This window comes from Talpa occidentalis, unplaced genomic scaffold (genome assembly GCF_014898055.3).
Source record: "Talpa occidentalis isolate TD23 unplaced genomic scaffold, MPIMG_talOcc4v2.1 talOcc4.3, whole genome shotgun sequence".
NCBI classification, from domain to species: domain Eukaryota; kingdom Metazoa; phylum Chordata; class Mammalia; order Eulipotyphla; family Talpidae; genus Talpa; species Talpa occidentalis.
Window position 1 is genome coordinate 1,240,838 of NW_023603184.1, and position 25,687 is coordinate 1,266,524.

Sequence of the window (25,687 nt, forward strand, 5' to 3'; positions counted from 1 at the left end):
TATTTTCTTGTAAATTTACCAAAATAATTTGATTTTCATTCTACTTCTGAAGGTAGCTATGAATTTCAACTTACTCTACCTTGTTGCTTCAAAAATTCTTGGTCATTAAATCAGCTCTTGGCAGTTAGAAATTTATTTGTAGGAGAAAAAAGAGAATTAGCCCGGATCCTTCCAGTTTCTAATTCCAGCCCTGCAAATGTTAGATTAGTAGCCCAAAATGTGAACTAATATATTGTCAGTCTAATTCTTCTTCTGTCTTTGTAATTCTCAACAGAAAAAAAGGCTGGTAACTCAATGATCTGGCAAAATCATTCAGTGTTGATGGAATTTGTGTTTCTGGCCTATCCCTCCCACCCAGAGATTTGCATCTTGTCCTTCCTTGGAGTCAGTCTGGTTTACGTGTTTGTCATCACTGGCAATGTCCTCATCATGGTGGCCATCCAGACAGAAGCCCGTCTACACACACCCATGTACTTTTTCCTGGGCAGCCTCTCAAGCATAGAACTATGCTATACTGCGGTGGTGGTGCCCCACATGATGGCCAAATTCCTACAGTCCGAAAAGACCATCACCCTACTAGGCTGTGCTACCCAGATGATTGTCCTCATTGGACTCGGCAGTGCTGACTGCTTCCTCTTGGCTGTCATGGCCTATGACCGGTACGTTGCTATTTGCCACCCCTTGCAGTACCCCCTCATCATGACCCTAACTCTTTGTGTCCGCCTGGTTGTGGCCTGTGTGGTCGGTGGTTTGTTCCTGTCCTTACAATTGGGGGTCTTCATCTTCTGTCTGCCATTCTGCCGGTCTCGGGGTATCCAGCACTTCTTTTGTGATGCACCACCAGTGATGCGTCTCGTTTGTGCCAAGAGCCACATCCATGAGCAGTCAGTGCTGGTGGCAGCCACGCTAGCCATCGCTGTGCCTTTCTTCCTCATCGCCACCTCCTACGGCTTCATTGTGACCACTGTGCTCAAGATCCACTCGGCAGCTGGCCGCCACCGGGCCTTCTCCACCTGCTCCTCCCACCTCATGGTGGTCTTGCTGCAGTATGGCTGCTGTGCCTTCATGTATCTGCGCCCTAATTCCAGCTACAACCCCAACCATGACCAGTTCGTCTCACTGGTGTACACACTGGGAACCCCACTGCTCAACCCACTTATCTATACCCTGAGGAACAATGAGATGAAGGGGGCCATAGGGAGAGTTCTTACCAAGAATTACCTCTCCCACAACAACTAAGGGAGGATATCAGATTGATTCCAGCAAGTATAATCCTCACACAACTGGGACTTCTCTCAGTTGATGTTAAAATAGCTTTAAAAATTGTACAAGTTATTTAGCTATGCGGGCCAAATGTTTCCATCACTGAACTCAGTAATTTCTCATCTAGGAAAGAAATACCTAAGCAAATCATCATAAAGCAATACGCAGTGGCAAGTATAAAACAATATGCAGATTATAAGCAGGAAAATATGGCTCATTCAGTAGTTCTGAACTGGGATGGAGGGAAAGGGATAGAATAGACATGATCTGTGGGGGTCATGGGTTAGGGAGCCAGCAAGCAGTGTCAAGACTGTACCACCAAGAGCAGGAAGCCATGATCACCCTTAGACCTCAAATAGAGGGCACAGTATTATCAGACTAGAGCGGAGGATCACAAGGAACCACTTGGTAATAACTATGGCTTAAGGGGAAAAAGCAACTATTGACATAACTGTGGCCATTCCAGAAGAAGCAAGGCGATGAAGACCCCAACGTCTCTCTGCTTGGACTCACCTTGCTTGTCCCACTTTGGTCAAACCCAACAGCAAGCAAAAGGACAGGGAAGGCTGATGATTCAGTTCTCAAAAGTCAGCCTTCTGGTATGGCACAGTACAAAAAGGTCCTTGAGAGTGAAGGGCAAACAGAAAATAACCATAATAAAGGTATTGCTATAGTATTACGTGCAACAATTAAAAACATTAGCAATCTAATTTCCTCACAATAAATTATTGGTTAAACAAATACTATATGAAGTAATTTGCAACCTTAAAATATATTTTCCAAGTGTAGTTTTTAGTAACGTTAAGTGTTTGCTGTCTGCCAGACCCTGTGCTGTGGCTGCATGTGCATGCCTGCAATATGTGTATACATGTATGTGTGTATATATATCCATGTAAGCCTCAAAAATCCTATGATGTAAGTGTTTCATATTCCAGAAATGGAAATAAGTCACAGAGATTAAATAACTGGCATGGGGCCGCATAGCCAATAATTGGTAGAACTAGAATTTCAAGACATTCCAACTTCAGAAAGGATGCTAATATTTGTAAGTATGAGGGACAAAATCAAGAGATGAAACTACATTTACAGCATGCTCCAGATATGTATACAAACATATATACACATTGTATGAAAGAGAATAAATAAATAAATGAAAATATTAACTATGGTCATCAGTTGGAAGGGTATTGATCGCTATTGCCTTCATTATACATTTTCATCTTTTCCCATACTTTCTTTATAGAAATGTATTTTTTTACTTAGAAAAAAGTCAACTTCAAAAAGCATGTTCATAAAGAATCATGTTTACGTATTAGTTTTTATTTATTTATTTATGATCGAATAACTTGGGTGTCTCAGCCATGTGAATAGAATATCTTATAGAATGTTGATTAATAAATAGAATTTGTGGCTGGCTTACAACGGAGTTGACTTACATAGCAACTATTTTTTTCAACTGATGTGATACCTTATATTAATTTGCCCATGTGCCATGCAGGCATGGAATATGTAGATGAATATGTCCACACTCATCCCAGTCAAGGACCCACTGCATTATTCATCTTGACAGTGAATTCCTAGAATAGGGACAAGGGTTTGAGCCATCAAAAAACTCTACAAAGCGCTTAATTCAAAATAGTGGCGTGAACAAATTCAGGCTGCGGTGCAAACCTGGTTCCTTCTACATGACCCTAATGCTCTCCCTGCATCAGAATCCTGGGCAGTGACTGAGGAAACAGTTGTTCCCAGCACCACACTCTATACCACTCAACTTCTGCAAAGAATGAAGAACGACCCACTTGAAACAAATACACGGTGCCTCCAAAGTTTGCATATCAAACACTTTGATATGCAAATCTTCTTTTAACATTGACCCATTTAAGATGCCAGAGTTTATTTCTCTTTACTTTTACTGATCTTCCTGGGTCACTGTTGATAATCCTTAGATTTCAAATATTTAGGCCACATCCCCAGTGACCTTCTGCAAAGCCTCTCTCTCTATGAATTCCTTATTTTTCTTTGTGTTTATCTAAACTAAGGCATGAAAGTTCCTGAAAAGATGACATGTATAAGAACTCCAAGGGGATTTTTCTGCATTGATAATTGAAAACCCCACTCACATCCTTCAATTTATTAAATGTTTGTTTTTAAGTTTGATCTTTAAAAACACCAGTTTTCTTAAAGGAAGAATGCCAGTACACTTGATTTTTTTCACCCAAATTCTCTTTGGGATTAATTAAATACAGTCCTGTAAGTCAAGGGAAAAAGTAGAATTACTGCTGCAATAAATTACTCATTCTATGAAGTGCTTGATCCATCACTTCAGTGTTTCCTGATGCTTGCTTTATAAAATATGGGGCATGAGAAATACATTATTGGTCAATCAAATATCTGCATTTCCTTCATTCACTTCTCCAAGTGTTTTCCCCTGAGTAAAGATGGAGAGGAGTGGGATGTAGGTGAGACTGGGACCTTTGGCACCAACAGTGCCATGATCTCGCAGGTAGGTGGAGCCAGATGCAAAGCCAGGTCAAGGCCATCCTAAAGTCAGAGCAACGGCCCTGGCAAACTAAGACACATACCGACCAAACAAAATCTTGCAATACTATTCTCTAACTGATATACTTTAGAGGGTAAAAAGTTTTTATGACCTAATACATAAAGTCATAATATGTATTTTGACATGTATAGTAGCAAAACTACACACACACACACACACACACACACACACACTGTCTAATGAGCCATTTCTGCAATCATCTTGTGCAATTTCCTACTCCATGATACATTCTCTAGATGCCTACTTAAGTCAGGAAACAGCACTGGCCCCTCCACTGCCTTTCTCCCCCATTTGTGGTCTCTGGAGACACTTCACAAGTCTTTGAATATCTCCAGTAGCTCAATCCTGCCTGGCTGATGGGGTCTGACTGTCCTGATACCACCCCCATACACGCACACACAAACACACATCAAAGTGTTTGTGTTAATCACTGTGTTAATCACTCCAGACCTACATAGAGGACTTGCCTTTGAACAAATGAGGCACAGGGGTATGCACACCCACACAGATATATAAATATTTGTATGCACTTGGCCAACCCACATCTTTTCAAGGAATAAGTTATTTTGCAAAAAATCTATGGGAGTGTCTCTGCTAAAAGAGACTTAAACAAAGAATGGTGCCCAGAAAGAGGTGAGACATTTAATGAATATTTATGGATATTCATGGACAGCACAGGAACCCAGATAAAACCGATAATATGATCTCCTTTCTCCAGGACAGTAGTAATTTGGGATGCGGTTTGAACCCAGTTATGACAATCTGGTGGGAGTAAACTCTTTGAAACAGGAAGCTCAAATGGCCTTGATTAGGGAATGTCACATTTCTCAGGAAGTTATTTCAAGCACTGAAAATGTGCCTAAAAAATTTAATACTGGTCTTTACTTTGACAAGCATACTCCAGGCCTTCATTGATGGGGGATCCCGAGAGAACAGATCATTTTAGTTTGGACTAATTATCTGGCAACACAGGTGGAGATAAGCAACACTATCCTACCTTCTTCTGGGAGATGGAACTTATGAGGCAAGACCCTAGATATAAAAGCAATTTACTCCTCCACAGCTTTTATTTGGGATGATTACTAAGGTCCCACTGGGGAGACTTCCCAGCCCACAGTCCTCCCTTCCCTACCCACTAGAGCAGTGGGACACAACTGCTATGCCCTGTCATTTATGCATATAACCAAGAACGCTGGCTTAGTATATCCCTCTCCCTTCTTAGGCTGAAGGTAAGAGAAAGTCTTCTTTCTACGTTGCTCCAGCTTCCCAATGTAACAGGCACCAACTGACCCTGAATTAGAAGAGAAGTAAATGACTTTATAAGCAGACACTCCGGGATTTCAGAACTCGGTCAGCCTACAGGTTGCAATGTTCCTCTGAACTCATCTGCAAGCCCAATTCTTTGGATTAAACGTGCAATAACTAATCTCAACATAAGAATATTGATGGGATGACTAATACAAATTTTAATAAAATTTAAGAATTAATATAAACCCTTTCTTTATAAGGTAGCTCACTTAATCCTCTGCTATGAAGCAGATATTATTAATAGCATCTCCTTAATAGATTCAAAGAATAGAGGGAAGAATTAACATTTATTATGCAATTTAGTAGGATTCATTCATCAAACCTAATGTTCTAAATACTTTATCTCATTTAACCTCATCACAACTCCATTAAAAAAGTGTTGTTATTTACAATCTATTAGACATGAGGGGAAACAGAAATTAATGTGAGAGGATCCTCCCAGGAGACAATGCTATTATAATAATGGATTGAGATTATACCTTGGGTTTATTATTTTCAAATGCACTAATACATTTTTACATGATGCTAACAAGACAACTGTGGAGCTTATCCAACTCATGCTCTCTGTATTTCCAGAATGCACATGGATTAGTTTCTAATGACATTTATGCCCACTGGGGCTGGGTTGACTGGAGAAGGAAGGAAGGAGGATAGGTGTATGATGTGGGATGTGAGCTGAAGACACTCAGAAGGGTGTGGCTTAGTGAACAGATGCCAGCCTGAGGCAGATTTCTCGAGATGATTCCAAAATGTTCTTATCTGGCCTATGTCCTATAAAACATATTTAGTAGGAACTGGGACCATCAAGATCATAATATGTTGATGTTTCACTTTCTTGAAAACATGAGAACTACTCTTTTATCTATCTGGAATATGAACTCCACTGTTCTGCCTACTTCTATCCATGATCAGATCTAAGCTTAAATATTACTTCCCTTAGAAAAATCTAATTACAGAGATACTGGAACCCTATGTTAAACAAACTTATAGCACAACTATTTTTTTTTAAATAATAAATTTTATTTTTATATTCCCCCATACAACTGCACATGCCCCATTCTGACCCCAATCCCTCCCCTCCCGCCCCCACCCCCCAAAAAAGTGTCTCTGGTTCATAGTTTTTTGTTGATTTTGATTTTCACCTTCTTATAGTTATTCATTTTCCTGGTCCCTTATTTAAGTTTTCTAGATTTCTGCTATGAGTGAGACCATCCGCTATTTTTCTTTTTCTTTCTGGCTTATTTCGCTGAGCATGATCCCTTCCAGCGCCATCCATGTTACTGCAAATTGCATGTGTTTATCTTTTTTGAATGCTGAGTAATATTCCATGGTATATATGTACCACATCTTCTTGATCCAGTCATCTATTTTTGGGCATTTGGGCTGTTTCCAAAGCTTAGCTATTGTAAATAGTAGCACAACTATTTTTATAGCATTCAATCACAGCTTGAAGTATATAGATACACAATTATATGTATATATGCCAGGTTCTTAAATTAGTGAGTATTCTCTCTGTATATAATGTAATATAAAACCACTAGGGCTCAAACATGTCATTTTGATCATTTTTATGTGATGCCCAGAACTTAATTCATGACAAATAAATGTGAGTGACTTCAGGAAGGAAAGGTGTGGAGAGATGGAGTCACACATAAAGATTTTCTGAATGCCAGATTAAAGATCTTCTGAATGCCAGACTAAAGCAATGGACAAATGTTAAGGCATTTTGGAGGATGTTTTGTTTTGTGCAAAATAAAATATATATGGTAGTGTTTAATCAGACAAGGAACTTCATAACAACCCAAGTAGAAGACCACCAAAGTGATAAATACAAACTTGTGGGCTAGTCTGATTGTTATGTCATTTGAAGAACAGCAAGAGGAAATTGGGAAGAAAACTTAGGGCTGTGTGATAAGAACTCTGTAGTTCCTGAGTGTGTCATGTAGAAATGGCCCCACTGTAAAGAACAGAATGGATATGTAGAAGCTGCAAGAGGCAGGTTTCCATTATTACAAGAAAGAGTGTTAGAGAAGCGTGTCACCCGATACAGTGGGAATTCAAGGACTAAGAGAGGACTGAAGTAGATTTCAGAAGACTTTTTCAGTGCTGAGAATCCATGACCTATAGACAACTCTATTATAGATATTTTATGACAGATCCTGGAGAGCACCATTAAGATGATATGAGTGTGAATTACTGTAAATGCTCAGGAGTCATTATCACACAAATTTCAAAGCTCTCCATCATACATGGTCATAGAAGGAGAGGGTGGGCAAAGCAAAGTGGGGAGGGGGCCCATGGTATATAATAAAGGGGCATGGGTTCCTTGGGGTAGGGTTTGTGGTGCTGTATATCTCAGGAGATGTGAACCTATTCCTCTGAATCAAATATGATGCTGTAAACTGATCTGACCTCAAAAACTAAATTTTAAAAAATAATATAATTTGTCAACTAGCCTCAGGTCTGCTTTAGTTGTTTTCCATTCCATAGGCTTTGTTCCTGAGGGACAGGATTTTTTCCCTAGTGCAGCCCTAATGTCAGGACAATAAGTTATCTTTCCATTAAGACTCCCAAATAACTAATTTGATTATGAAATAATCTTAGAAAGTGGAAAAAATCAATGATTTATGTTTTTTAGTTTACTAATCTGTAACAACATATTTATTGAATGCCCATAATTTTGACAACAGTAGACTTAGTGATATGAAAATAAAAAACACAAATAAGAAAGGATGGATACCCTTGAACTTAAAAATAATAACGATGGCTAGCTGTCATTGGCTGCTATGGCTGTGAACTAGGCATTGTGATAGATACTTTACCTGATGCTCTAGTTGAATCCCCAGAACAACCCTTAGAAATAAGAATAATTGTTATCCCACTACTCAAATAAAGAAACCAGGACTCAAAAAATTATATAGTGCTTAGCATCCTGGAACAAGAAGATGAACTTATTGAAACCTCATTATTGAATTTCAAAATTGATTTCACAGTGACACATTGCCCCTCCTGCACACATTACACTAAGATGTTGACCATGGTCGGTGACTTTAGAAATAATTCAAAATAATATCAAAGTCCAGAAGAGGAAAGAGGTGGAATGAGATGGACCCTGCTTGTTAGCTTTCAGAAAAACCACAGAGAATGCTTTGTGCCCTTGATATGCCTCATGTTTCAGAGCCTTTACTCACAGTCCTCCCTGTGTTTGTGACCCCTGGTAGGTTGATGTGAATGATTTTTATGGAGATGTGCTGTGATTAAGGTTTTTCTCCTAAGTTTATCATGACTAGTAAAGAGAAATTAGAGTAGTTGAAACAAGTTCACTGTTGCCTTTTTCTACTTTCTTGAATATGAGTTGTTTTGGAAAAGAAGAATGGTTGACCTTGATACATGTATTTAGTAGAAGGTTTTCAAGGAAGCTAGATGACTTTTCCAGGGTTTTACTTTTGCATTTTAGGAGGGAAGACAAATAAATGGAAACTAGCCTAGTCTTTCTTGTTCATCCCAAAATCATAGGAAGAGTGTTTAGACATCTAACAGCCTATGATCACATATTCCCATAATTCTGTAGGCCAGGAGGAGTCCTGTAATAGAAGAAAAAAAAATACCTGTTTCCTATGAGTACCCAGCCCGTTTTGATTAGACATGGGTTAAGAAACCAGGAGTTGGGGGGCTTTGGTATGGGGGGATATCCCTGACACTGTGAATTTCAAGTCTACGTCAGCTCTTTGTGCTGTGGATATCAATTTCTTCACATTTAATCAAATCACTCGCTTTTCAGTGTTACATCCATATATTCCTTAGTTGATCCTTTAGGAGGCGTTGCATGCAAATAAATAGGAGAGAGGAAGAGAGGAAGGAGAAATAATGGAGGGAAGGAGAGAAAGAGGGAGCAAGGGAGGGAGCGAGGGAAGGAGAGAGGACAGCTGTCTACCCTCACTCAAGAATTCCCAAAAATCCCATGACATTTTCTTATGTAATTACTGAATTTAACTTTCCTTGCACTTCTAAAAATAACTTGGAAATTCCACCAACTTTCTTTCTCTCTCTCTTTTCTAATAGTCTCTTACATAATTTGGCCCAATTCTTAGTAGTTAGAAAATAAGCTACATATATATGTGAAGAAATATGGTAAAATGTCAAGGAAAATTAATGAACTAATTCTTATCCTTCTGCTTTCTCATCCAGCCCTAATTAGATCAGATTCATAGCCCAGAAAGCGAATATATTGTGAGTCTGATTCTTCTTCTGTCTTTGTAACTCTCAACAGGAAAAAAAAAAAATTATTAGCTCAATGACCTGGAAAAACCACTCGGTATTGATGGAATTTGTGTTTCTGGCCTATCCCTCCCACCCAGAGCTATGTGTCTTGTCCTTCCTTGGAGTCAGTCTCGTTTACGCATTGGTCATCACTGGCAATGTCCTCATCGTGGTGGCCATCCACACAGAAGCCCGTCTACACACACCCATGTACTATTTCCTAGGCAGCCTCTCAGGCATAGAACTATGCTACACTGCGGTGGTGGTGCCCCACATCATGGCCAACCTCCTACAGTCAGACAAGACTATCACCCTGTTAGGCTGTGCCACCCAGATGATTTTCTTTATTGGACTTGGCAGTGCTGACTGCTTCCTCTTGGCTGTCATGGCCTATGACCGGTATGTTGCTATTTGCCACCCCTTGCAATACCCCCTCATCATGACCCTAACTCTTTGTGTCCGCCTGGTTGTGGCCTCTGTGGTCATCGGCTTGTTCCTGTCCTTACAGCTGGTGGTCTTCATCTTCTGTCTGCCATTCTGCAGGACTCGGGGTATCCAGCACTTCTTTTGTGATGTGCCACCAGTGATGCGTCTCGTTTGTGCCAAGAGCCACATCCACGAGCAGTCAGTGCTTGTGGCAGCCACGCTAGCCATTGCTGTGCCTTTCTTCCTCATCGCCACCTCCTACGGCTTCATTGTGACCACTGTGCTCAAGATCCACTCGGCAGCTGGCTGCCACCGGGCATTCTCCACCTGTTCCTCCCACCTCATGGTGGTCTTGCTGCAGTATGGCTGCTGTGCCTTCATGTATCTGCGCCCTAATTCCAGCTACAACCCCAACCATGACCAGTTCATCTCACTGGTGTACACTCTGGGAACCCCACTGCTCAACCCACTTATCTATACCCTGAGGAACAATGAGATGAAGGGGGCCATAGGGAGAGTTCTTACCAGGAATTACCTCTCCCACAACAACTAAGGGAGGGTATCAGATTGATTCCAGCAAGTATAATCCTCACACAACTGGGACTTCTCTCAGTTGATGTTAAAATTGATCTTAAAACAATAGCACAGCCATTTGGATATCATGTGTACAGAGACTTTTCAAATGTTTCTACTACTTTAGTCAGTAGTTTATCTTTTAGAGAAAAATTAACAAATAAACAAAAATTTAATCAAAGTATAAGTATATGCAAGTAAGACTACATCTCGGGACTTCATCAGCAAGACTGCATTTCAGTCAACAGCCGGAAACAGGGGGCTCACCCCATAGAAATAAATGCAATAAAGAGATTATTTGTAGAAGTATGAGTAAGGAAACCAATAAGAGGTGACAACACACTACAGACTAACAATAGCAGGAAGTCATTATCTCCCAGACACCACAGACAAAAGATTGTACTGTATTATCAGAGACCAATGAGAAATAGATGTATGAGAAATAGATCTAAGAAAAACCACTTGGGAGGACTGTTACTTCAGGGGAGGAAAAAACTATTGGCAGAACTGTGGCCATGGAAGGAGAGATCAAGGAGATAAATACCCCAACCTTTCTCTACTTGTATTATCCGATTTCTGATCTTGCCTCCCATTGGCACAACCCAAATGGGAGCAAGAGAACAGGGAAGGTTGGTGATAGAGTTCTCAGACGTTGTCCTTTGGGGAAGGACAACACAGAGATGGGCCTTGAGGGGGCAAAAAGAGGAGAATCAGATATAGATTGTTTGTTATAATATTTTACATAAAAATGAAAATACATTAATAATCCAACTTTCCTCCTATAAAGTGTTGGCTAAATAATTGTTGTATTAAATAATATTACATAGCCTTAAAAGTTTGTTTTCAAATACTAGTTATTAGTAATATCCCATTAATGTCATTAGGTGCTTACTCTGTATCATCAATACTTACATTTATACAAAGATAGTTATGTTACATACTTATGGCACAATATTTTCTCTATTAATATTTTTTATTGAACTTGCATCTATTGTAGTGGGAATGCAAGTTGGTGCATCCTCTTTGGAATAAAAGGTATGATGTTTCTTAAGAAAATAATAATGGAAGCTCTATCTTTAGTGGTTGAGGAATCTCCACACAGCTTTCCATAGTGGTTGGACCATTTTGCACTCCCACCAGCAGTGCAGGAGAGTTCCTTTTTCTCCAAATCCTCGCCAATATTTGTTGTTGCTACTTTTTTTAATATGTGGCATTCTCACTGGTGTTAGATGGTATCTCATGGTAGTTTTGATTTGCATTTCCCTGATTACAAGTGACGTTGAACATTTTTTCATATGCCTGTTGGCCATTTGCATTTCCTCTTTGGAGAAGTTTCTTTTTAGCTCTTCTGCCCACTTTTTGACTGGATTATTTACTTTGTTTTTATAGAGTCTCATCAACTCTTTGTAGATTTTTGTGATCAGTCCTTTATGTGCAAAACTTTTCTCCCAATCAGTGGAGTGTCTCTTTGTTTTGGTTACTGTATCTTTTGCTGTACAGAAGCTCTTTAATGTGATGTAGTCCCAGCTGTTTATCTTTGCCTTCACTATCACTGCTTTGGGTGATGTGTCTGTAAAGATGTTTTTGAGGTGCATGTCATGTAGTATTATGATCCAGCAATTCCACTCCTAGGTATTTACCCAAAGGACACAGAAATATTAATTCAAAAGGGCACCTGCACCCCTATGTGTATAGCAGCACTATTTACAATCGCTAAGCTATGGAAACAACCCAAATGCCCAAAAATAGGTGACTGGATCAAGAAGATATGGTACATATACACCATGGAATATTACTCAGCAATCAAAAAAAGATAAACACATACAGTTTGCAGCAACATGGATGGATCTAGAAGGGATCATGCTCAGCGAAATAAGCCAGAAAGAAAAAGAAAAATACCAGGTGGTCTCACTCATAGGAGGAATTTAGAAAACCTAAATAAGGGACCAGGAAAAAGAATAACTATAATAAAGAAAAAATCAAAATCATCAAGCAACTATAAGCCAGAGACATACTACCAGGGGTGGGGGGAGGAGAGGAGGGATTAGAGAGGCTCAAAATAAGGGGGGTGAGAATTATGGGGAATATAACCAAAATGAAAATGTATACATTGTGCAAAAATGAAAAATGATATAAGAATTATATAAAATAAAATTTAAAAATTAAAAATAAAAAAAATCTTTCAAAAAAGAATGAACAATGATGTAAAATATATATAAAAATTTTTTAAAAATAAAAAAAAGCTGATGGGATAAAAAGAAAATAATAATGGAAATCCTGGGTGGTCCAGCTATCTTAAAAATGTGAAAACTCTAATATGAAAAGATTTATGTATGTCTATGCACATAGCAGCACAATTGTCAAATCATGGAACCATCCATGGGGAAATGCCTCATTTTGGGGACCCATTAATTTTAAAGAGAGTTTATAAAGGACACAAAATAATCTGACTAACTCCAGCAAGACTGGACTCTGAGTGTATTGATCTGAATCTATTGCCTATTGTTAAGGAAGAGACAGATCTTCTCATTCAGAACTTTGTTTAGGATTATTCCACTATATCATTGTAGGGTAAGGTAAAAAATCAGGCTTTTCTGCCCTCCCGCCATCAGGATAGATGAGGGAGCCCTGTGATCCTGAATGCCTGCCTGATGGCGGGCACCTGAAGTGGGTACACCTGTGCTAAGACTGTGCTTTTTTTAAGGGCGGCGTCACGGGGATGCCAGTAGAAGCCGAAAGAGAAGAAGCCCGAAGCAGAAGTAGAGAACGCCAGAGAGCCCAGATAGAGTGAAGATTTGCTGGGGGCTGGGAGGCCTGCCAGCCTCCCGGCCCCCCAGCACCCCTGCCTGCCACGTACCCACTGAACCCCAATAAAAGACCTGCAAAAAACCACTGAGGACTCTGACTCCTCCTTTACCCGGTCTGCATGGGATCAGAAAACCTGCACTGTGTCCTGTTCCTGACCTTATAATCATCCTTTCAAAAGGATGTCCCTCTCACCCTACTCCACTTTATCACAAATTTCTATGAGATGCCTCTTCTTCTGAACATTAGTACGCAGAGGACACTTGCCCGTTCTCGTCTGGATATTACGGGGGTGTGATATATCATCTATTTGTTGTTATCAGGAGAATCTGAAGAACACAGCTCATGGCTCCTCATTCCATTGTACTCTATAAAGGTCTCTGCACTCACTGGAAGAGCTCCTCTAGCCTCTACGGCAGAAGCAGTCAAAGCGTTCACCTGCCCTTTAGTGAATTTCTTTAGATGGCTGATGGAATGAAGCAAATTTCAAAGTGGTAAGATAGCATCTCAAGAGACTTCATTTCTTTGATTTGGCTTTTATTTCATTTCTAAAAATAAAACATACATGTTTCTTTGATGCTTTAACATGAGGAAGATTCTTCACACATATCAATGCTGAATTGTAGAAAACAAAGGAGTTATCAGAGTAATACTCTCCACTTTTACAGATCCAGGGGAAAAAAGCAGTAAAATAGTTGAATTACCCAGAATTACATATCTAATAATTGTAAAGCTAGTATAAAACTTGGGTTTTGTGCCTTTCCTTTCAAAAGTCCCACCACACCCATTTATCAACTGAATCCATCTCACTCAAGGCCTCCCTCAAAGAAAGAGAAACAAAATAATCATCCAGCAGACAAAACCCCAATCTACGAAGGGCTAAAGTAATTGCAACATAATTGGACTGTAGAAATTGTCAACGAACATTGAAAGGACATGGGATATAACAACAAAATAATTCAATTCAGTTCAGATCCAATCAATTTGGGTCATGATACAGCAGTGAAGACAGGAGCCCTTGTGGGTAGCAAATACAGCCTTGATTGAAATGTCTATCACACTCTTATTGCCAGGAATTGTTTTAAGCATCAGATCCCCAAGTAGGAAGGTGAATTCCTTAATCGTGGATAGTGATGATAACAGGGTTGGAAAGTTTGCTGAGAACATCTTTGTGGAGGGAAGTAGAAGGCTTAGAATAAGAAATACAGCTGTGGATTTGTCTGGACTGTTAGGTGATACAAAAAGGAAGTTTTGAATGCCCCAGACCATACACTAAGATGATACAGACTCAGAATAGAGAAATTTATTTTCATCAAGTTCCTTTGAACTTGAAATAAAAGCACCAGCACAGGGGAAATAGCTATTAAAAACTTGTTTAGAAGCAATCAACATCGCACCCATTACCCAGGTGAAAATTCTCAAAATGATCAGACATTTTGTCTGTGTCAAAGGTCAGTTCAAGGTGCATGGCCTAAAGTGTTGAAAAGCAGAATCAATTACTTGATCTTGTGATCAAAAACAGGAACGCAATAGAAATTTTCACATAATTGTGCTACACATTTGCAGGGTAAGGAAAAATGTCAGGCTTTTCTGCCCTCCCACCATCAGGATAGATGATGGATCCTTGCAGTCCTGAATGCATGCCTGATGGCGGACACCTGGAGTAGGGTGTGGGCACAGGTAGATGGGATTCACCTGGGCTAAGACTGGGCTTTTAAGGGCGGCGTCATGGGGACACCAGCAGAAGCCGAGAGAGAAGCCAAGAGAGAAGCCGAGATCACCGGAGAGCCCAGATAGAGTGAGGATTTGCTGGGGGCTGGGAGGCCTGCCAGCCTCCCGGCCCCCCAGCACCCCTGCCTGCTGTGTACCTGCTAAATCCCAATAAAAGACTTGCATAAAACCACTGAGGACTCTGACTCCTCCTTTACCCGGTCTGCATGGGATCAGAAAACCTGCACTGTGTCTATTCCTGACTTTACAACGTTTTGAATGATAAACCTAATAGCAATGATAATGTTTATTTTTCTATTACAAAAAAGCAGAAGAAAATGTATATTTCTACCGCCCAAGATAAGCCTCACCAACTCAACTGTGATCAAACTCAGCAGTGCAAACTGTGACAACTAGTCTATTCACTGCATTTCCTCTCAAATGTTTTGCTACTAAGAAAAAAAGGAAAAATATCCTCAAAATGTAAATATATGGCACAACTGTTGATATTTAAGAAAATGTGCAGTCTTTGAAAATAATCCCTAGAGGCGCATCAAAAATGGTTTGATGAAGGTGATGCCATTAAAGTAATTGAAAACCCTTTGAAGGGGGGGACATGGAAAGGAAAAAACCCTGATTTGTGTATATAAACTCAAATGTGTCTGGTTTTTCAGTAATTTATAGCCTCACTTTGGATACGCGTGAGAGCTTTTCCTGGAAATCACCCTAATTGTGACTTGTCGAATCCTCCAACACAAACAGGTCTTGCTTTATCCACAGATGCAGTCTGATTTGTACCAAGCAATTTCACCAAACTGAAATTGTTCCCATTTCAGTACTATTCTGTTCATTTGATATTCAAGATGGAATCATTTTTCATCTTGAAAATTGAAAAACATTTTTCAATGTTCTTCTAAGTCAAGACCCATCCAAGACCTACTTTATTTGGTCCTGTCTATATGATAATTATAATTATTTTACTGAAATCTCTTCTCATTTTATCTTACTACTGTATTAATTGCTTTAAATCAGGTCATTTGGAGTGAGTTTGTGGCATTCGTTCAGTTGATGGTTACGTAGGGGAAGGTAAAAAGTACCAGGCTTTTCTGCCCTCCCGCCATCAGGATAGATGACGGAACCCTGCGGTCCCGAAAGCATGCCTGATGGCGGGCACCTGGAGTAGGGTGTGGGCATAAGTAGATGGGATTCACCTGGGCTAAGACTGAGCTTTTAAGGATGGCATCATGGGGATGCCAAGAGGAGCGGAGAAGCCGAGAGAAGAAGAAGAGAAGCAGAGAATGCCAGAGAGCCCAGAGTGAGGATTTGCTGGGGGCTGGGAGGCCTGCCAGCCTCCCGGCCCCCCAGCACCCCTGCCTGCCATATGCCTGGTAAATCTAAATAAAAAGCCTACAAAACCCACCGAGGACTCTCTAGGACTCCTTCTTTACCTGGTCTGCTGGATCAGAAAACCTGCACTGTGTCCTTCCTGTCCTTACAGGTTAATATCCAAAAATATGTGTTTGAATAGATATTTCTCCAGTCACATTTAAATGAAAATGCTTCTAAAATATTTCCTTACATAGTTTGAAGAAATGAATATATTTTCACTTTCCCATCTTTCCCTATCAATTTCCCAATTATGCCCCGCCCCTTGTGATTTTAAAATTCCACAATTACATTAATGTTTGTATTATATATAATGTATGTTTCCAGGAATTCTCTTTGAAATATTTTTGCTTTTAACAATTTTATTAACCATTTTGGGTAAAAATATAACTTTTATCACTTCATTTTTCAAACTAGATTTTATACTGTAACTTCCCCAGTCTTGAATTATGTACTGTGATCCATCATGAAGCAACACAGAGTCTTTGTGGACAAATTGCTTTCTTTGTATTAAAATGATCCATTTTAATACTGTGTAAAAAATAAATCAAGCTGTATACTTAGGATTCATGGATTGCTCCACAGGTGTTTTTCAATAAGCATATTTACTCAAAAAGTGAACAAAATATTTGTCTCTTGAAAATATCTAGAACCAGACAGCTCTTTAGTTAAATTAAATACAAGCAAAGAATTAACCCGTATCATTTGGATTAAAAACACCAGAGCAAAAAAAAAAAAAAATTCCACCAGAAACATCTGTCTGTGTTTGTCACCAGGAATATTTGCAGGTAAGTATCTACAGACGAGTATACCATTCAAAAAGATGCCCAAGGAAAAACATACTATACCCTCCACAGTGAATTAATTTGCAAGCACCGTCATTGGAAGCAATTCCACATAGGTCACACCAAGTCAGAAACCAAACTTAAAATCCCTGTTTTGATTCACCTAACCGAGCAACAGCTTTCTGTTCTCGCTCTGCAGGAGACATGCTTGCCCGAGCCCGGCTTCAAGCAGTCGGGTCCCACCTGGTCCTCGCACCTCGCAGTGGGGCTGCTGCAGCCTGATCTACCTGCGCCCCCCACCAGTGCACCCCCCCACACACACACACACACACTGAATAAAGGTCGCTCCCTTTACACAGCCCGCCTCCTGAAGAGACAAGATATCCATCCATCCCGTAAAACATGCCTTAATTAAGGACAATTCATAGACATATTTTACCCAGAGAAAGACTTTGGGGTTGTTTTAGATACAAATGCGTGGCAAGCAAGAGCTGATTTGCTGCATTCATTTCCTGCATCCACACATCCTATGCAGCATCCTTGGTTTTCTTTCATTCTGCCATGCCAGGAAGTGGTCGGCAGGTCGCACTCACTGATGAAGCACCTACTGTGTGCCGGCGCGCGGGCGCAGGGAAGATGCTCCCTGTTACTGCAGCGCGGCCTGCGCGGGGGGGCCGAGCTCTCGGCCTTGGCAATTGGTCCTTCCCTGCCTCGTCCTGTGCTGCTGTTCATAGATCCACCAGCAGGTGGAGCCACTGTTCCTCCCTCCGCAGCGTGCTCCGGCTTCACAATTGCTGTTACTTCTTTTTTTTCCAAATTGTATTTATTTGCCAATCGTTTACATAACTATCAATATATGAGTATGATTTCTTTAACCAGTCAGCTGTCAACCCCCCAATCTAGGTGGTTTCCACCGCTGGACTATTGTGGGTTGTGCTGCTCTGAACACAGAAGTGCAGAAATTCTCCCCTGTCAGTGTTTTTATATTCTTTTGGTAAAAACCTAGAAGTAGTATTGCAGAATCATACGGCATTTTCCTTATTTTTTTTAAGGCTCTCCATACTGTGTCCCACCCCCCAGCAGTGAATGAGTGTTCCTTTTTCTCCACTTCCTTGTCAACATTTGTCCTTCCTAATCTTCTTGACAGAGGCCACTCTCACAAGGCTGAGGGGACAGCCCCTTGCAGTTTTGATTTGCATTTCCTTTGCAGTTAGTGCTGTTGGGCTACCCCCTGCTATGGTAGAAGAAGGTGAGGAAGTTCAAAGTCAGGAAATAGAAATGGAAACAGAAGAAGAGGCTATGCCTGTTCAAGCTGACCTCAAACCTAGTCTAGCAGATGCTGGCTCCCTCCAGTCAAGAAACCTCGGCCTCTGAGACTGAGTCCACCCTCAGTCAGACAGGAGCCAGTTCCACTCCACAAGCTGCCCCTACCCTGCCCAATATCACTGCTACTGAGGCAGGACCTGTCGCTGTACCAGAAGAGGCTAAAACCCCTCAAGAGGCCACATCTGCCCCAGCAGAGACCAAACCATAGCCCCTCTTAGTGAAGATTTGTCATTTATAAAGTCTAAGTAACTTTTGTGTTTTATATTTGCTACTGCCACTTTAATGGCACTAGTTAATATTCAGTCCTGATTTTTGTTAACCAATTTCAACATTTGTCTTCTTAAATATATTTAAAAAAATTGTATTTGTAAAAAAACAATTAGAGCTGTTGGGCACTTTTCCTGTGCCTGAGGGCCGTCTGAATGTCCTCTTTGGAGAAATATCTAGGTCTTTTGCCCTTTTTTTGATTGGGTGGTTTGTTTTTGTTTGCTGAATGGTAGGAGTTCTTCGTATGTTTTGGAAATTATATTTGAATTAATATTTAATCACAAGGAGGAATGTTTATCACTGAAACTGTAAGTGATAAAAGCAAACACTGCATTTATAATAGCAGCACAAGTTTATAAAAAACACATGCATAATAATGACTAGAAATACACCAGAAAGTTAGCAGCTATGTTCTGTGCTTGTAGAATGATGGACCATTTTTTTCTTCTTTATTAATTTATGCATTTTAAGTAATTGATTAATTTAAGCAATTTATGTTAAATAAGACCATTTACTCTTTTTTTTTAAGATTTATTTATTTATGCATACAAGATCTGGGGCACAGGCCGGAGGAGGTGGGGAGGGTGAAAGGATTCACCAGAGACAGAGTGGGGAGCAGAATAGGGGGACCTACTGAAATACACTTACTGAGGGGAGCAGCAGGTGAGACAGGAGAGGGTCTGCTGCGCCCTGTGGGTTGCTCCCTGGCTGGCTGGGGGTCAAATTCAGCCTGCAGAGGCTGCAGATAGCTTCATAGTGCTGTGCTTAACCCCTTGCACCACCAGGGAGGCCCAAGGCCATTTACTCTTAAGAAGGGAAAGATGTTTGTTTCCATAAGGAATCTGAGGTTTATCCCTTAAGGAAACAACCATAAGGCACATAACCTCCCATCATCACAGCACAATCCTCCCAACTTCTCATGTTTTTCCCAGATTAGAGCTTTTTGTTTCGGTCACTTTCTTTTCTCTTCAAAACTACATTTGAGGCTTGGAAAAGAAGTGCTAAGTGTTTCTTATTCTAGTTGTGGTCACGGCTTTATCGCATATTAAAAACATGTTGGTCTCCAGCTACAAGCTGGAGAAAAGATGTGAAACTCTGACTGGCAGGCTGCTTCTCCACACCCAGGCCAAATCACATCAGAACAGAATGAACCAATTAAATGTACACCGTGTGGTGGGCCCAACAAAAGGAAATTTTGCAACTGTGTTTCCATGCCTCCTTTCATTCTTATTGAATGCCACAAACCATACAGAAAATTAACTTGAAACTCAAAAGGAAGAGGGTGAATTGTTACTCCATGGGGAAGAAAGAACAGTTTCTATTTAAGTGGCCGGTGAAAGAAAGGGTCAGTCCCAGTGGTGGAAGAAGAATTTCCATGTGGGAATTCCTGCCCAGCATTTCTCAAAAAAAAAAAAAAAAATGATTTTAAGTCCAAAGTTTGAGAAAATGTAGTTGAGAAATCAGGAAAATTGCAAAAAGTATTCTAATTCTCCTGCCGGAATTGAAGTGTCATAATTAACACAGAGAGGTTGCCAGTTCAGAGGAATCCACGGATGTCAAGGTGTCAAGGCAAGAACAGGAAACAGTGACACCAGATCCCGAGGTGATGTCTCCATTTCCAATACCAGGACAAGTAGCTCTGGGAAGAAGCAGTTGCCACCTGCAACCGGTCTTACTTGTAGCTGTTTCCACGTAATGAGTCATTCCTGCAAATAAAATAAACAGTAATAAGTTTATATGCCTGGGATACTTTATACAAATCCTAAGAGTGATGTGCCAAGAAATAGCAAGACTTGGAAGCAGATAAATCCTTAAACTGGCAATTTTCACACGTGATTCTGTGAAGTGCTGCTGATGTCAGTTTGGACAGGTGTTGGGTTCAGACAGTGCAGTCCTTGCGTTAACTCTGGAAAAAGTTTCACTAGAGCTCCCATTTCAGTGGCACGTGGTGAGTTTCCCAGGTGAGTTTTCCTATATGGCAGAGATGTTTAGTTATATCCAAAATGGAAAGAATAAAGGACACTTGCATAGACACAAACGGGCAGGAAAAGCTGCCCCGAAAGGAGCAGGTTTGCTTAGAGAGAGGCCTGCATGGTTACAGGTGGGTGGCCTTGGGAGGAGCTGCCTCTGCTGCTTTGCAAAGAGAACAGGTTGCCAACCAGAGACACTGCCTAGTGTCTAGACACTGCCTAGCAGGCCGGAGGGCTGCCCTTGCCAGTGAAGAATTTGTGCTGATGTAGCCTTCTCTTAGGGAGGGGCTCATTTCTTTGTGGAATTGTTAACTTTTTTTAAATTAATTACTTCTAGGGTGTGACTAGGTTGAGTTGTAAGGACCCACAATTCCTACAATGGCCTCCATCTCCACAACCCACCTCCGGGCTGCGCCTCGGAAAGCTTTCTGTAGCATCTGATACTTGCTGTAGCAGTTGGCCCTAAAGATTTGCATTTCCGTAGCTGGTTTAAGGACAATGTTAATCATTTCTACCCCCACCTCCAGCTTTTGGCCAGTTTCTAGTCTTATGATGCCTCCTTTCCAAACTTTCTACTCTTAGCCGCCATCACTGAGAATTTTATTGGGAGACCTGGATGCTTACTCTCTCCCAGGGCGCTCTCCAGTGTGTGGCTTCCCACTCCAGTCCACAGTAGCTGGCATATGCTAAGAAGCCTAATGTTGATCACCACTAAGCAAATTTCAGGAGCCTGTAATGATGAGTAAACAATAGCATCCTTTGTGCACAGCCTACCTCTCGGTTCCTGTCCTTCACAATTTCTCCACCTGGCAGGGAAAATGAACCTTGAACCAGAGTAACTCAAAACTCTGAAGGGAAGGTTGGGAAACGCAATTGCAACCATCACAGCACAAAAGGTTAGGCCAATAAGAATTTCCCTTCAGGGAGAAAGTTCCAGGTCCCTTGCAAACATTCCAGATCAGCCAAAGAGTGAGCCAAGGGGGAATCCAAAGGAAGAAGATAGTATCAGTCAGAGCCTGAGGGCCAGTGAAGACCCAAACCACTTGCCTTGGTAATGTTCCTGCCTTAGTTTTCCAGGAGCTCAAGATACATAACCTCCTTGAAGGGGTCTCTAGACCAGGTTTTCTCAACAGGGACGATAGCGCCCCCAACTGGACAAAAATTAGTACTTGAGGGTGAAAACAAAATGGCCGTGGCTCTCTAAAGCTCAACCCATTCTGACAAAATCTTACCCCTCGGCATTTCATTTCATAAGAGGGGAGGAGGTTGAGGATAAAGATCTAAAAAAGTTCTTTATGGAGGCCTCCCTGGTGGCGCCAGGGGTTAAGATGCAACCTATGAAGTTATCCACAGCCACTGGAAGCACAAGTTTGATACTGTGGAACCAAGCTTAGCTGAAGTTTCTCCATTTTGTATATCCTCCACCTTGATATGTTAGTCCTTGTCCAGCCACATTCTGGAGATAGTTTCAGTAGTCACAACCCTCACTCCACTTGGTGACAAAAAAGCAGACCACCCCAGCCGCCAATGAGGGCAGTCCTATCCGTAAATGGGACAGCATCACTAACCGTCCAATCAGTTTGAAACTATAACCGTGCGCACCAAAATGCCTTTGTAGTAGCCAATGAGTAATTGCCAGCTTCTTTCAAAATTCACGCCGCTTGTGACCCTATAATAAACCCCTGCTTCCTCTGTTCGGGGCTCTCGACATCTGCCGTTGCATCAGTGCCTGTTGAGGGCCCGGACTCGAGCCCGTAATAAACTCCTTTATGTTCTTGCATCAGCTGTCTGCGTCCTTGGGAGCTGCACTGGTCGACATTGGGCACAACATATACCTGTCCAGGGAGCTACCCACATGGCACAGCAGACCTCTCCTGACTCACCCGCTGCTCCCCTCAGCAGTGTATTTTGGTGAATCTGCCTGTTCTGTTCCCCACTCTGTCTCTGATGAATCCTCTCCCCCCCCCCAAACACACACACACACACAAACACACACCTCTGGCCTGTACCCCAGTTCTTATATGCATAACTAAATAAATCTTTAAAAATAAAAATAAATAAATATTAAAAAATTTCCTTATTGTAAGGTCGAGGCTGGGGCAGAGATGGGGTAGAGGAGGGGGAACTTGAAACCGCTGCCACCTGCATCCCGGGAGCCGGCTCTGCCCAGTTTGCATGGGCCCTGATAAGCAGCGTTGAAAGAACAACCATTTCTGAGAGAAAAAACTTCTTTGAAAAGCAACTTAGACTCTGCATTCTCCAAGGCCTCCCTGCCAAGGCCAGCCCCTGCCCTATAAAAGCTTGCCCTTATCCCCCAACAGGGGTCGGCGAACCTCACCCATGAGCACAATTAATGTCTTGCCTGTGAGAAACTTAGCCTGGCTTTCCTTTTCTTTACTGCGCCAAACCCTTTCACTTATGACGGCAGCTAGACAGTGATAACCAAAAGGCGGAGAAACACTACTCCAGGAGGACTAAACTCACTGTTCCCTTCTAAGAGTATTTTCATTCTTATGAGAAAATGGCGGCACCATACGTGATTATAGGATCCAGAGATAATGAGAGCAAATGAGTAGATCTGGGTAGCATGAGAGGTGGATTGTATTGGACACAAACTTCAGATGTCCCTCTTCTTTCTAAAGATGCTACTCACCTCGCAAACTCTGCTCCCTCTCTCCAACCCCTCTCAGGCTAAACTGCATCTGCCTTAAGCACACACACCAAATCTTCCCACATTTCCCAGGTTAATAGCCCAGTCGCGAAACATGGTTGCTGACTGTGATGCATCACAGATGTATGTTCCAGAAAGATCTCCCTGAGAGGAACTGCCGCTGATGGGACAAGAGGTGAGAAGAAATGGAGCATGTGATATGCCTTTCTCCTCTGCCTGGATTGACCCTAGCTAAGCGTTCTCCTTCCAGAGGAGTCCCGCATGCTGGGTGAGAAAGCAGAGGAATAATCTCTGGCTCTTCCAGGATTATTGTGAAATCACCCTTTCAACAGCTCAGGTCTTTTGCATTGATTTGTAACCAGCCCAGCCTCAGTTCCCTCTATTGCCTTCCTCCTTGATCCCTGGTGTTTTACCTTGCAAATAAAACGCCAGCTTAAATTCTTGCTTCAGGCTCTGGTTTCTAGAAGACTCACACTAAGACGAGAGTAGTCATCCTGGTCCTTTCTGTCACCCAATAAATCTTAAGTATTAAAAAGCCAGAGTTTATTTCTTTCACTTGTGACTAAGAACCAAGAGTGCTGGATCATCGTGTCCAGACTGCCTTCCAGTGCCATAGTCACTCAAGTCCAGAACACCAAGCCCACGCTGTTCCCTAGAGATGGTGTCTTTTTGCTGGAATAATCCCTAAGTTATGACTCCAGCTCAAGTCTCAAGGTTTGACTAAATGTTTCCCCTCCACTAAGCATAGAGAGGAAACAAAGAAAGAGCTCTCCGCATGCCACCTTGTCACCGGGAACATGACACACACAGCAAATAACTCGCTTTCATGAGCCGTATCCAAATAAGCTTCTGTAAACCCTAAGGAGGAAGAAGCTCTTGAAAACAAAACAAAAGCAGAGCTCTTCACCTATTCCCCATTTACCTCACTGAAACTGCGAGGTGAAAACAACTGTTTTGAGGAAAATGCATCAGGGATACGATCTCAAGGGACTTAGAAGGAGCTAAATGCTCCATATGAGCCCAGCTCCAGGACTCTATTAAGTCTGGTGTTGCGGAAAGTCGGGCTGTGGAAACACAAGAGCTGCTCTTGGGCTCCTCCCGCTGGCCCTAACAGCAAGGACAGCCACTGGTCTAGATTCCAGCAACTTCCCAGGTCCTAACGCCCTTCAGAGGTAAGTGTCTTTGGAAGACAGCGTTACTCTTAAGCAGTTAAGCAAGTGCCTCGGGGCCTCAGAACAATTTGTGCCATACTGCTGATAGGTGGGAGGGGTGATGGGAAGATAAAACCAGTGATTGTCACCCAAAACCACACAGTTCCCCTTTCCAAGCAAGCCCGTATCAGCCCATGGCTTGGTGACCACAGGAGCTTCTGAGACGAATCTGGATCTTGCTCTGAGGTTTAGATACAGATGCCTGCCTGTTCTCTTTCTCATTTTAATTTTGTCTTGGAGTTCCCCTTCTACATGTAAGTTTCTCCCTTTCTCTGAATTTAAGCTGAACTTATCAGGGGTAAAGAATCCAGAGGTCCTGCACCAGCCTCCCACTACCATCAATTTTGGGGAGTCTTTTTTTCTGGAGTCTTCCTTGGTAGGGGTAGGGGAGGAATTACTTCCAAAATTGACTATTTCTAATATTTGAGAGAGGTGATTTTGGAGAAGAGATAAGGAAATGAGAGAGACAATACCAGGAGGACAGAAACACAAGGACCAGCACCTCTTGGCTCTTAAGCCAGTGTTCTTTCCAATAAACCACAAGGAAAACCATACTCAGCCCAATCTCCCTTCCCCATCTCTGGGCAACACCTTGGGAGATCTCTACAGCTCTCTGGCTACTTTTAGTTTAAAATATAAATTTCATTTTTTATCAAAGAGCTTTTTGCACTTATTCAAAACCCCAGTCCAACTTAACCCTTCAATTTCGCATCCTTCAAGCATCCTCCAAGCTTGAGGGTGACAACAGAGGAGAAAAGAGCAAGTCTTTGAGTCTGTTGCCATAGAATACTCTATAAGTGTGTGTATGTCAGTTGAGCTCTGTTATGAGACCATTTGGGGGGTCTTCAGTGACCCCCTTTCAGCGATTATGCCATTAAGTGGTCTTTATGATCCCTCTCTCATGAGAAATCTTCTCCCTGGCCCCTTACTGCTACAACCTCCTCTACCCTTGCAGCCTGGCTCTTGGTTGGAGTTCCAGTAAGGTCATACAAACCCCACAACTTCCTGCTGCATTCACTGGGCCTATGGGGGCCTCATGGATTCATGCCGTGCCATGAAGACCCAATTGCCCTTCTATGCCTTGCCCTTCCTCTGCCATAATGGTCCATCCAGTCACCCTCCACCTTTAGAAGGTAGCATCAAACTCAGACCTCTAGGTTCTCACA

At 41.7% G+C, this 25,687-nt stretch overlaps 2 protein-coding genes across 2 annotated transcripts; both read left to right on the forward strand.

The window, feature by feature from the left end:
- Positions 1 to 294: 294 nt before the first annotated feature.
- On the forward strand, positions 295 to 1,239 carry LOC119254364 (olfactory receptor 10W1-like). Its single transcript, XM_037521473.1, has one exon. The coding sequence runs from the start codon at positions 295 to 297 to the stop codon at positions 1,237 to 1,239; it is 945 nt and encodes a 314-aa protein (XP_037377370.1).
- Positions 1,240 to 9,425: 8,186 nt separating this feature from the next.
- Positions 9,426 to 10,370, forward strand: LOC119254365 (olfactory receptor 10W1-like). The gene has a single exon (XM_037521474.1). The coding sequence runs from the start codon at positions 9,426 to 9,428 to the stop codon at positions 10,368 to 10,370; it is 945 nt and encodes a 314-aa protein (XP_037377371.1).
- The last annotated feature ends 15,317 nt before the right edge of the window (positions 10,371 to 25,687 follow it).

What these genes read in the sequence shown, in the direction of transcription:
- LOC119254365 (XM_037521474.1), top strand. Translation starts at nt 9,426, where the DNA reads ATGACCTGGAAAAACCACTCGGTATTGATGGAATTTGTGTTTCTGGCC.
- LOC119254364 (XM_037521473.1), top strand. Translation starts at nt 295, where the DNA reads ATGATCTGGCAAAATCATTCAGTGTTGATGGAATTTGTGTTTCTGGCC.